Genomic DNA, 13,089 nt, shown 5'->3' on the forward strand with positions numbered 1-13,089 from the left:
TGAAGTCAGTGAGCGTGACTTGTCAAGCCCTAGAACAGTGTGCTATAGCTTAGACTTGTAATTTCCATGTTGGTATTCAGTCATGCACGCATTCTATTGTTTCATCTAAGATTTACCTTTGTTTCTGTTGATGCTTTTAAGAAAGGGGTAGTACCAGCTACATGAATCGTGACTTTGCCAGCACTGCATCAAGCAACCAAGCTACTGCTAAGGAATAGTGGCACACGCAAGTTCTCCCAGTTTCCGTATTACACCAGGTGCAATAAACTTCACATAAAGTGAAGTTCAGACTTACTTCAGTAAGTGCCTCCGGTATGATTCACCTCCTAGAAACAGCTCCTTGGGCTAAAGTTGTGGATTCTTCATGCCAATACTCTTTGTATAGGCATATGCCTGTCCTCATACATCCAGATTAAAAAAAAAAAAGTGAATCAATATTTAAAATTTGACTCGAGACAGTACAAGAAAATGGTGCCTTTGACAGGAAAGATTTAGCTGCTCTTAAATAGGTTTTAAAAATCAAATTGGGTTCTGCCTTTCCGCACAGATGAGCTGATTTGCGGCAGGAAGACCAGAACCATTTCAGACTGCAATAGAAGCAAGCATGTGAATGCAAAGGAACCATACCGTAACTTCTGCCTGTTTCTGATCCTAACAATATTCTCAGTCCAACCGTAGGCACTGATCATCCCTGGGTCTGTCCCTCTGAGCCAGATCTGTGTGTCCCACGCCATCACACATCCCTACCTGAATCAGAGAAGGTAAAACAGGGCTGAGACCTCTTGATTCTTTTCCAGCATCTGCAGTGAAGTGCTTCACTGGAATTATGGAGTCAGACTGCTGGAGGGTATCAAAATGTATTTCAAAGATCCTGTGCCTAAATTTTCTCTCTTAATTTTAATCATCGTCACTGGACAAAGCTTGTTGCTCCTTGAAAAGATAGCTGAATAAAGCACCACCAGGCCGCATGAAGTGAGGATGATGCCATTTACAGAGACCACCTCAAGGAATGGAGCAATGTACAGGGTGTCCAGACCTCACCCTCTCTCTCAGTTACTCCTGAAAAGTTTTTGTCAATTTACTACTACCTTTGCACCCATTTTGGTCTAGGATTCCTACTGCAAAGTTAAATTCAACTCCTGAAAGTCTGTGAATGCTAACAAAGAGTCAAAGTAATGTGGCCTTTTCAGAAAGAAGGTGTGCTGACCTGCAAAGTTCACTGCCAAAACACAAGTACTTGTCACAGGACAGAGAATCCCAGCTCATGAACAATCTTCTCCAGGATCTAGCAGGATGTAGCCTGCAAAACCATAAGCATGTAACCTACACCCATCCTGCTGTTCCTGCAGACAGCATGACAGACAATTTCTAACAAATTCAGAGCTGGGGGGGTCTTCCAACACACCAAAACATCAATAGATCCAGTTGATGCTGAGGAGAAAACACACATTACCAGTGAAGTATCCTGCCCTCGGTGTGTCTTGAGCACCATAATTCACACTGAATATGTCTCTTCAGAAGACTGCTTAAGCAGGCCTAATTTAAAAACACCTAAAACTTCCCTGACAAAAGAAATCATTTTCTTGGAAGTCATTTCCAGGATAGAAAGGGCTTGGTCATTGTCTAATTTGTCACAATTTCTCTAAATAGCCCAGAAAGATGGTATGGATATATTTCCCCTCTCATTTAGGCCTCAAGGTCTGAGATGTGGAATATTTTAGTTTGGTCTCAGTTGCAACAGCTTTTCGCAGCCTGGGGCCCATCATGCCAAATCTTTCTCATCAGCTGAGAGCTGATAATATAATGTTGCACTGAAGATATAACTGCCAGCCCTTTTGGCCTGCCTCAGCTCGCAGCGCTGATCGACTTGAGCTGGCGCTACAAGGCCACATGCCCGACGTGTCACTACAGCACGGCCGGCCTGTCCTGCAGGCACGCACGGCTCCCCTCGGCCCGCCAGCCGCCATCACACCCCATCTCCTGATAGGACATGCTGGCGCCCAGCAGGGAGATTTTTATTTTTGCCTGGGCAGAATGTCTTTACTGAGTTGAGTTTTTCCACAGACAAAAATCACACGGTTGTGGTTTTTTTTTAACCCCCATCCCCTCCAACAAGCAGCGTCTCTTTGGGCTGTGGAAAAAAAAAAAAAAAAAAGGCCAGGAGGCCAGGCCCATTTCCTGTCCTGTTTGATCCAGCAGCAGTGAGGTGCAGGCACCAGCACACCTCCGCTGTCACAAACATGTGCAAAACCCATCCCCAGCCCTGGATCTCCTGCACGGCCGGAGCCTGGGGCTGTGGGGGAGTGTTCGTTCTCTCAGATTTTCAGTTGATGAATTTCCTAACCCATTTCCTTGTCTGGTTTCCCAGATGCTGTTTCTCAGACCAGGCCCCAAGGCCACAGCTCATCCCTGAGCTGTGGTGGGAGGCACAGGAAGGGACAGCTCTGGATGAGCAGTTCTGACACGAAGCAAGGCAGGAACAGGGGTTTCCCCTCTGTTGTGTGGCCTTCAGCCTGCAGAGCTACCCTGTGCCTGCTGCTGAGCTCCACCGATTGCCCTTCAGCCAATCTGTTACAGTTGGTTTACCCCTCCATTTGCTTCTTCCCTTCAAGGCCATGAGGCACCCTTGTGTACCCTGCATGCTGAATCCCTGAGAGGGCCAATGGGTAATTTGCTCTCACAACAGCATCCCCCTGCTGTCCAGTGACCTAAATAATAGGCCTCTCCCATCCAAGCCTTTCATGGTACATTCCTCACTGGCAGCTTTCTAACAGTGTTGCAGGTTTTGCTATCAATTACCCATGTCTGAAGCAAACCCGAGATGCCAGCATTAGTGGCAGGACCAGGAAGGTGGGGGACAGGAGGCGATTTGCAAGGACGTACTGACTACAGGCACAGCTGTGGCTAACCCAAAAATGTGATCTCCTGCATATCACCTCGCTTTTGCCTCAGAGACTGCCTGCGGCATTGAGCACTGGGAGGCTTGGCCTGTGGGTGCTCTCCTCCCCCAAAACAGCCACCTCCACAGCCATAGCAGACAGGAGCGCCTGCTGCTGCACGCACCCTTGCAGCTCGTGAACATGGAGCTGAGTTTTCACGACCTCCACCAAGCCAGAGGTATGGGCAGAGGGCTGCTGTTGCCCTCTGAAGGCATCACTCTCTGCAGGTGAGCCTGATGATGACAACTGGTTGGGGAAAAAAAAGGAGAGACATAGAGGGGGCAGATCTTAACCAATTTCCGCTCCACATTGTACACCAGGAGCAAAGGAGGATGGCAATAATGATGCGGGCAGCCAGTGAATTAGCTTAAGCATCATGGAAAGACAAAGGAATAAGCTTATGAAGATGGGCTTTTCTGTTTCTCTAGGGGCCTTGGTCAGGCCAGCTTGTGCAGTTCAATAAGCCAGGAGGGGACAAAGGGGAAGGTGAGAGGCTGCATGCTGCAGGGGATGGGATTTGGGGTAACAGCAAAGTTTGGGGTGGGAAGGAATCGGGCAGCAGCAGCAGCACCGTGTGACCTACTTCATCCCAGTGCATTGCTGCCAGCTCAATAGCCTCTGGGGAAGCTTACCAAGCCACAACATAATTATTTATCGCAGTACAGCCTCAAAACCTCACGTCTGTGTTTGCACAACCCCTGCAGCCTGCCACAAGCAGAGCTGCTGGGGACCTTACCTCCCAGTGTCACAGCCCCAGCAGCCCTGGCCAGCAGCTCCAGCTGGTCTGTGCTCAGGACCTGGGCATCCATCTCTGCCCCTCCAGCCTGCCACCAGATTTCAGGGAGAAAGACACCTTGCGTTTAAGGGCCTCAGAAGATATTGATAGGCAGCACCAGGCTGCACAGCATGGAGGAGCTCCATCTCCTAAGAGCTATCAAAAAATGCGTTGCTCAGCATGTAATAGCTGCCCCCTGCTATCTTTTGAGAAGAAACTGAGGACAGGGGAAAACCACAAGAAATCCCCCTCCTCTCTCCTCTGCCCAGCACTACCGCAAATTTGTAAAGGAGAGTCATTTTGAATCCCCAAGATTAAAAGTCCCAGATCCTCATTTGAGCTCCCTTCCCATCCTCCCATCCCCACCAAGGCAAAAAACAGGATTAGAGTAGGGTATTTCTCATAAACACAGTGCATATACCAATTAAGGTGGACTTTTTGCACACACACACACAGTCCTTCCCCCCCCCACCATCTTCATTCATGACCTGGACCTTCCTCATTCAACCTGGTAACACCCAGGAGGACTCAGACCCAAATCTGCTTATGCAGGAGCTTTCCAGGTACACATGCCATCAGTTCCCTCCTTCACAACAGCCTCTCCCACCTTTTCATTTGCAACCACACAGCAGATAAACGATAATTCATTGAGCTGAGATGAACCTGAAGAAAGGCAGCAGATAGCTCTTGTAATAGTGAAACTGCCCCTTTGAAACACACAAGAGTGAAGGGAGGACTTCTTGTTTCTACTCCAAGAACCATCAATATATATTAGTCAATAGCTGTTTAGTGTGAAGTGGATTAAAAATCCACAGTGGAAAAGGGGGCTTGCTTACCAATGATGGTTATAAATCATTCTAAGAGTCGTACAGTGAAGAGGACGTATGGCACCAATCTTGTGGTTTCTCACTGACATTTAATATACATAAACTCCATTACTTTCCAGCTAGTCCTGCTGCATCACTGACTTTAACCCTGAGCATCTCATAACCAGCCTGTCTACTCTTTGAGGAGCCCAAGCAATCCTCACAGAACTCATGTTCTCAGGTTTAAAGAAAAAAAATGTGTTTTTTTTTTTTCCAATGATAATAGCAACTGCAGCAAACTTCTGGGTGTGAGCCAATGCAGCTGTCTTCATAAATATTTAGCTCAGAAAGAATGATTCCGTGACTCCAGTCAATTTGCCAATGTAACAGAGGTTGTTGCTATACAGTCCATAATAATTATTCCGCAAGAATTATGAACTGGCTCTTGGCATAAGTGGGAGTTAGCTCTGAAGCCTAATGACAGACACTTTAAAGAGCAGCTCCCTGAATATTGCTACAATTTACAGCTACTGCAAAGCTGCTCTGTATTGTGGTATGAGTTCAGGGTAGATGAGACCCTAAGATATTGTTTTGGTCTTTTTAAGAGGTTTGCTTTCCTTTTGCTGATTAAAAAGTCTAATGACCAAACAGTAATTCTACGTCACCTTGTGCTATGCCAGTTCTCTGTGAAAAAATTAATCCAGCCCTCTATTTCCTTTGCCTGAATGTGTTTCTTCTTCTTCCTTGCCCTCTCCCAGTACATCCTCCCATACGTGGAGGTGTCTCCTGCACACACACACACCCGTATTTGTGGCCCAGAGAGGGTGTTGGCTATATGCATCTAAAAACTATCAACTGACAACAATTTTCAATTTACTTATTTCCTCACTGTAATTACTATTTCTTTTTATCATTTGGACTTGACAAACACAGCCCAAACTAGTCATACATCCTGAGATACCACTCCTGTGCTTGGGACAGCTCTCACCAGACCTGGAGAAGTGCTTGGGGGCAGGCTGCATCCCCTGGAGGGGTTTAACTTACATACCGGGGAGAAGTAACCTGACACAACAATTACACAGCACACTGTCTTAGCTGGGAACAGCGACTGGATGTAGCTCACACAGATGCTCAAGGTATCTTTGGGTATATTCTATAGGCAAGGAAGGACCAGCAGCCACTTTAAATAAAGAGCACAATTCACAACGACATTCCTATGGAGGTTGGTGTTTGTGAGAGAGAAGGCAGCCGGCTGTGGGCTGAGCCCCCAACCTTGGTACAAGGCACACGTCTCTCTCACAACAGGGTGGTTTGCCACAAAGGGCAGGCTCATGGGAACGTGTACGTTCCCATCTTCCCCCAAACATTGTTGAAACAAGCTGCTCACCAGAACACATGGAGGATTCATGAGTCTGTGGGGAAGGGGCTGGCTCGTGGCTCACCTGCTCTGCTGTTCACAGCCCTAGGTGGGCACTGGGGCTTGTTTCTAAAGGAAATGGCAGCCTGTGGCTCAGACGTTGCTGCCCAAACAGCTGGGGGCTGAAGAAGCTCTGCTTGATGGCAATAAACCATGCTGCTTGCATGTCAGGCATGCAGGGGGAGAGGCTGGTTATACTGGGAACAGCCTTCTGCTGAGGTCCTCTCAGTACGTGTATGACAGAGTCTCATGGACTTAGAGAGTGAATCACCTTAGAAAGAGAAGGCAGCAGGGTCTAACACTGACAAAAGGAAGATTCAGTGAGGTGGGAAGTAACTTAATCTAGATACATATCTAATTAGAAAGTAACGCACAGGCTTTTGGAAGTGGTGAGAGAAATCCCTTCTTCCCATCCTGACAGCTTATTCAGGAGGTTTTCTAAAGTGGACGAACACAGGATAGCAAAGATCCGCCCTGCACCCTTGCCGTGGCTGTGCAACACAGTGAGCTGAGAGGAGGTGCAACGCCAGACCAGATACCCATATGCAAAATGAAAGTTTTTCTCGTGCTGCACTCACCCAGAGGCAGTCTCTGCTCTTTGCTGCCAGGGGCTTGGCCTCAGCAGACTGCGAACATCCTTAGTGGAGCGCAGGACGTCGAGCTGCCCCCCAGTCTTCCCCAGTGGTCCTTTGGTGCCAGCCTCCTGCCACCATCACGGCAGCCTTTCCAAAGGCTTCCAGGTGCACCCAGTCTGCTGGTAACAGGTAGGTGCTGGCAGAGGCTTGTGCCTCCCACGCGCCTGTAGAAGCAGTGCTCACGACCAGACCCTCAGTGTCGTTTACAGAACAAGTTTTGTTTACTTCAATTTACAAAGGAAAGCCACCAGCTTTAATTTTCCCTAAAAATCAAAACAACTGGGGAAGTGCACGATTCAGAGTGGCTCGGTGCAAATTTTTGCAAAATAACAGGTACAAAATCAAAATAACTCAAATTATACATACATGTAAAATAAAAGAAATTCAAGTTAAAACCAGGACTGGATTCCTATTAGCCCTAGAGATGATCCAAGAGTATGTCAGGAAATAAATAAATCATTCTTATTTTCATCATAAAAGAGGGCGCTGCTCACTTATCCAAATGGTTTGGGTATTTACAGAAGGGGAGTGAGAGGAGAAGAAAAGAGAAGACAAGCATTTGTAAGAATGAACTGAAATGCTGCGAGGATACCACTGCCCCACGTGCCCCACCACAGCTCAGAGAAGGCTGCAAGTAGCCAAATAAATTCCTTTTGAGCAGGATGCCACCACCTGCCCCGTGCTGGAAGGACCATGCAAGGTGAGACCAGCATGGTCTGCTGGGCTTGGCTGCCACCACGGGCATTCTGCAGTTCCACCACAACCCACAGCCATCCTGGGGCAGACAGCATCAAGTAAGTTGGCCTGATCAGTCCAATTTAGGAATAGGAAGGCAGTTTCACCTAGAATCCCCCTAAAGGAAAGACTGCTTACAGCCATGTCTTCCTGCCCCCCAGACTGTGTGTGCTCCTCCTAGCAGGCAGGCAGCTCGGCTAAATCTCTGTCCTTCAGCACGTAGGCACAGCTGGCGATCAGAGCGCTGCATTTCCACAAAGGCCAGTAGCGAGGGTGCCGTAGGTGACTGCAAGAAAATGGAAGCCTCTTCAAGTATTTCAAGGCTTGCAAACCACAGGAAGCAAAGCAACACCCTTATTTATCAGCGTGAGCTGATGCTCAGCAATGCTTTGCTATTTCAGATGCTTTGTTACAAAATAATCTGCTTGTGTTTTGCTGCATGTGCTCCTAAGGCCAGTTCCTGACAGGTCTGAGCTGTACTCTCAGTGCAGCAAAGGGTGCTTAATGCCCAACAGCAGCAGGGCAAACTCTAACTGATGTCATAGCGTGCGAAAAAGAAACGTCCTGAAGGCTCTCATCCTAACCTTCTGTTTCCTTGTCAGGATAGATTTATTTGCAGTCAGTACCACAGGGACTGGATTCTAGTGGCAGTGGTGTTATACCCATATTTTTTAATGGGATTTGACATTTAAGGCAGCATTTCAGTTCACCTCTAAGCCTGTAATTACACTTGCAAATCTGCTTAGCAAGACATCAGCAGAGCATCCCAGGGGACTGCTCGAACAGATCGGGTCTGTTCCCATAGAAGCAGCGTTTGAGTGCCGAGTGGGGCTACAACGCAAGCACTGCGGGCTGCAGCGCCTGGCACACAAAGACACTGGCAAGCTGGACCCACTCCTGATCTTCAGAATAAAAACAGAAACAAAGGCTGCAAACAGCCCTTGCTTTACCTTAAGAGAAACGCTGCACTGAACCAGATACCACTGGAGGTCAGAAGCACTTCACGAATGTACTACAGAGACAGGCTCCTTCCTGCACCCAGCTGGTTGTCTTTGGTCTCACGAAATCTGCACGTGCAGGGAGTACCCAGCGCAGCCCAAGGATGAAATCCTGTATGTCACCTCCTGGGCTGGAATGGGGATGGCCCAGCCTGGAGAACCTTCAGTTCTCTCTCACAACAGAAGCACAGACACTGCTGAGCATTGCCTTTCTGGAGGGATCCACTTAGGTTTCTCCTTTCATTGCAGCCCTACCACTGCCAAAATTTTGAGAGAAAATTAATGCCAAGTGCCAGGATGCTCAGGACTGCATTTTGTCCCTAATTTACACCTCCCTCCTCTGCACCCAATTTACACCACCATTACTGGAACTAAATAAAGTACACTTGAAGTGCTTGTCTGAGATGCCACGTATATTCACTTCTGTTCAGGTACGGGGGGAAAAAATCTGGTTTCTTCAGATTTGGACTTGAAACCCACACCCATGGGAGGCAAGCAAAGGATCCAAAGGATCTCTCACAAGCCACCTGAGCAGACCTTTCTGCAAGACAAGTGGTTTCACCCCTGAGTTCAACTTAAAAAGAAAAAAATGCAGTCCTCAGCCATTCCCACTCCAGTGCCAGAAGCAGCCAGAACATTCAGCACAGGGCTTTATACTGCAGGAGCAAAGAGCAAACAAGTAGCATGAAACCGGGAAAGACAGAGAAAAGCAGAAAGAGGCTAATTTATATCATACCAAGGAAACAGAAGGAAACCTGAGACCAGAAGGTTTGGGCTGGTACAGAACGAAAGCTTATATAAAGTAGACTGCAATGTTCAACTTTGCAGCCCTCAGTGCTCGTTCGGGAGCAGGCTGGTACCTCTATCAACAACGATCACGAACAGGAAAGAAAAACAAATCTAGCATTCCCAAAGAGACATTAGGTCCCACAAGGCCATTTCAATGACTGGAGCAAAACATGAGTTTTCCTCTTTTCCCAGCGCGGATGACAAGACAGTTTGTCCAGCTTAGTGCATACAGTTCTCCTCTCCTCAGCAAGGCTTCTTCTAGCTGACCGACGTGCAGTTCAGCTCTGCAGAGTCCTGCCTACCTGCGGCCATGACTCCCTCTGGCCCGTCAGCAATACTGGGCTCGCTGGAGCACTGCCTGTGGCTGAAGCTGGGCTGCAGGAGGAGGCATTTGTCGTTACTGTCTGACTCCTCGATCACCATCCCTGTGTGCATCATGGAGGCCATCGCCAGGAGCTGAATATCCGAGTGAGCGTTGGCAACGGTGTGGCGCCGGATGCTGCCACATTTCTCCAGATAAGCCTCCCCCTCCTGCTCTGTCAGCGGCGTCAGGGCCATCTCGCTGGGCTGCCGACTCGTCACCAGGTGAGACGAATAATTCAGTGCACCAGCCTTAGGACGGGATCTGGAGTACCGTCTCTCTGGAAGAGAAGAAGGAAGCAGGAACGATCAGTAGGGCACAGGCAAAGCCTTGTCTGAACTGCTAGGCTGGCCACAGGGAACAGAGAGGGCTCAGCTTGCAGCCACGCTGAGTTTCCCATCCTGGTGCCACTGTTCAGATGCTCTGCAGTTCATCCTGCCAGGGGTTTGGAAAGGAGATCTGCCTCTCCTGCAGTAAGGAAACACCTGCCACTCCACTGCCAGGCAGCAGAGCTGCTGCCTGCAAGAGAAGCAAGCCAAAAAGCAATGGGTGCAGCAAAGGAGCCTTCTTCAGCTTCCTGATTGTCCTCTTACGTACAGAGCGGGTGAGGACAGAGCAGAAGCTCTCATGTGCAAGTTCTCTAAAATCAGCGGCATTTAAGTGCCGCAAGTTCTCAGAGAAACATTTGGTGAGGACCTGACTCGCCATCCTTTTATCTGGAAAATTTCTCTCAGGAGATGCCATCAGCTGGTGTCAACATGACGTTCCCGACGCCAACATTGCATTGCCTCTCTGGCTGCTTGGAAAGGCTGTGCTGGTAGCACCATCCCACTGTATTTTTTTTAAAGATCATGCAAGGAAAAGAACATTTCATCCACTTCTGAAACACGCCTGCATTTGGGGCTAGACACTGAAAACACCTAACACAGTGCACAGCACAACAGTCTGGGGGGACAGACTGTTCAGGGGGACAAATGAGTCTTGGTTTAAAACTTGAGCCCCAGGCACGGTCCCCAGCCCCGCTTCACGGGCGCCATTTCAGTTCTGACACTGAAAATTTTAAGAAAAGCTGGCACCTGGGTTTTTGCCTTGGGTCCCCTGGCAGGTTTAATCAGACAGCATCACTTTGCACCTCCTGTCTTCCACCGCCATGCAGCATCGCTGTGTGGTGGTAAACACCTCATGTGATCTGTCCCCAGGGCAGCTGACAAAGCTATTCCCAGCCTGTCTGTGTATCTCACCAACTTCCTTGAAGCACAGGGTCTCATTTCCTGAAGTCAGAAGCCTTTCAGACTGTGTACAATACTTCCCCCAAGACCACAAAGCGTAAGAGACAGTAACAAAATTCAAAGCAGAGCGCTCATCGCTGAAGGTTATGAAACAGTTTTGGAAGCTTGCATCAGTAAGAAAGGCAGAAAACAAGCTTGATATTGTTACAAAGAAGAATGGCTGAGCAGCCAAAACCCCACCACTGGCAGCAGCCAGGCGATGACAACACTTCACCCCGCTGCTCTCAGTAATGCGTTCATTAAGATGGTTCATTCTGCCCTTAAGAGTATGCACAAACAAGGTTTTGAGCACCGGCACTGCCAAACCCCGCGCACAGCACTTGTGTTCTGCTGCTGCCCGCGCCTGGGTCACAAAAAGTTGCTCTGACATAGACGAGACTCAGGTAACACAGGAGTCATTGGCTGGTTCTCCAGCTTCCCCAGTAGTTTTTAGGGCTGTTTCATTTCTAACTGCTCTGAATTAAGTCAGGTACTGATGCCAGAAGAGAGCAGGCAGCGGTAGGGGCAGTGATTTACCTGTAACAGGATTGATCCAGGCCGAGATTCCTAAATGAACTTAGGTGCCCCTCTCATGTCTCAGTTAGGAACTCAGCCACCTTTAAGACCTGCTCAGCTCTGTGGCTGAGAGGATAAAGGGAGGCCAGTAGCTTCTTGAGGTTGTGTTCATCACAATGCCCCATTCCACAAATTAACGTTTACATTATGTCTGTCCTGCCTTGGCTTCAGCTATGCAGAGGTCTCTTGGCTAGCGAGAGAGGCCTGAGGAGATTAAGCTGAACTGAGCCACGCACAAAGCTGCCAATTCTCCAGACTCCATCGCTGAAGGTTTTGCAGGCAAAGGCAAAATCTTTGCTCTTCTCTGTTCCTAAACAGCAAATTTAAAAATGAAAACATGCTTCATTTAAACAGAGACAGCTTGCAACACTTCCCAAAAAGCTGGGATACACAGGAAAAAGAAAAATCATGATCATGGCCTGATGTTCACCTAATAAACAAAAATATTCCCGTGAGAAAAAAATGCCAGTTTGCGTGTAAACTTTTAGTGCTGCTGAAACAGCCAAGCCCGATGACCTGAGAGATTAAAGTCCACTGAGAGCAAGCATAGAGAAGGAAGCAATAACATTTAATTACTCCTGCCCAGCCTGGCTACCCTGCCAGCACGTACGCTGGAAAATTGGTCCTGACATGCTCTTCTGGTACATCCCTGGCTTCTGTGGCAAAATGGTCAACAAGTGTCCCTTGTTCCATCAACTACTGCAGCAGTTTGCACTCCAGCCAGCCGCTCTGTATTCATCATTTCAGAGGCTTGTGCACCACGTGTGTACTCGTGCACGTGAGCATCTGTGCGCACACAAGTACTCACTGCGGAGCAGACTGTACAGACCTGATGCGTGAGTCGGTGCCTCAAAATCTGACATCATTCAGCTCTTGAAATCTAACCAGCATCTGGACGGGCAGATTGCAAAAACCTGCTGGTATTGAAGGGAACATGGACAGCAAAGCAGAAGATGACACACTTCCCCCCAGACCTACACCAGCATGGGAACAGGCGTAGTGTGCTGCCTGCTGTGTGCACAAATAAAGCAAAGGTCCTGAGCTCCGTGACACTGAAGTAACCGCCATAACCCAGATACACTGCCAGGGCACAGAAGGCACACTGCAGCTGAGTTCGCAAAAACACCCATGAATCAGGAAGAACGTGCATCCACGTGTGGTATTTTCTCCCCACAGCAGCAAAGACATTAAGCAATGCCTTCCAGTGCCAAACATAAGGACTGCAATCAACAGACTCTTGAGGAAAAAATATCCACAGATGATTTTTGTGCAACAAAGGTAAAATCCTTTATGATGAGAGTCAGATAAAAATTAAGCTAACCTCTGAATATACATTTATTGTTTTACTTTTCCCCCTTTAATTGCTTGATAGAGCAATCACAGTTCCCTGTAAAATTTAAAACAGCCTGCAACTCTTGCACAACGTCCAGCTATGAACCGATGGCCGAGAAGCATCAGACTGTGTGATACCTTCCAGCTTTGTTTTCTGCAAGCCACCTGTCCTTTATCTCTCTCTTATCTCATTATGCAGTGGGGCACTGCCTCACCTCTGTAATGCTATGTATGCATCGTACCAAGTCACCATAAGAGCAGTAATGCACAGAACTCCATCCAGGTAGACAAAGTCTAAAAGGAAAAGAAGCACAAAGCAGCTGAGTGCTGACATAAAGCATGCTGGTCTTGTCCTAGGAGCTTTCTCATTCAAAAATCTTCCTCGGAGTAGTCCTCTGGGGAGAAAAGAATCTCAGGTTAATGCTCCCAAACCCCGCTGCCCAGAACTATGCTCCAGC

General features: G+C 48.1%; 1 protein-coding gene across 6 annotated transcripts in view; it reads right to left on the minus strand.

Annotated features, from left to right (window-relative positions):
* Nucleotides 1-6,767: 6,767 nt before the first annotated feature.
* The window catches only part of PRR5L (proline rich 5 like), a 44,772-nt gene continuing 38,450 nt past the window's right edge, over nt 6,768-13,089 (minus strand). For 2 of the 6 annotated variants that reach the window (XM_050711077.1, XM_050711075.1), the window contains one exon: nt 6,772-9,735. In XM_050711077.1, coding sequence (XP_050567034.1) covers nt 9,353-9,735 — 383 coding nt within the window. In that variant the 3' untranslated portion in view covers nt 6,772-9,352. Of the gene's footprint in view, nt 9,736-12,689; nt 13,027-13,089 lie in introns of those variants that run through there. The other 4 variants (XM_050711076.1, XM_050711074.1, XM_050711078.1 and 1 more) reach the window with 4 other exon arrangements.

Source organism: Cygnus atratus, chromosome 5, assembly GCF_013377495.2.
Source record: "Cygnus atratus isolate AKBS03 ecotype Queensland, Australia chromosome 5, CAtr_DNAZoo_HiC_assembly, whole genome shotgun sequence".
Lineage (NCBI taxonomy): Eukaryota > Metazoa > Chordata > Aves > Anseriformes > Anatidae > Cygnus > Cygnus atratus.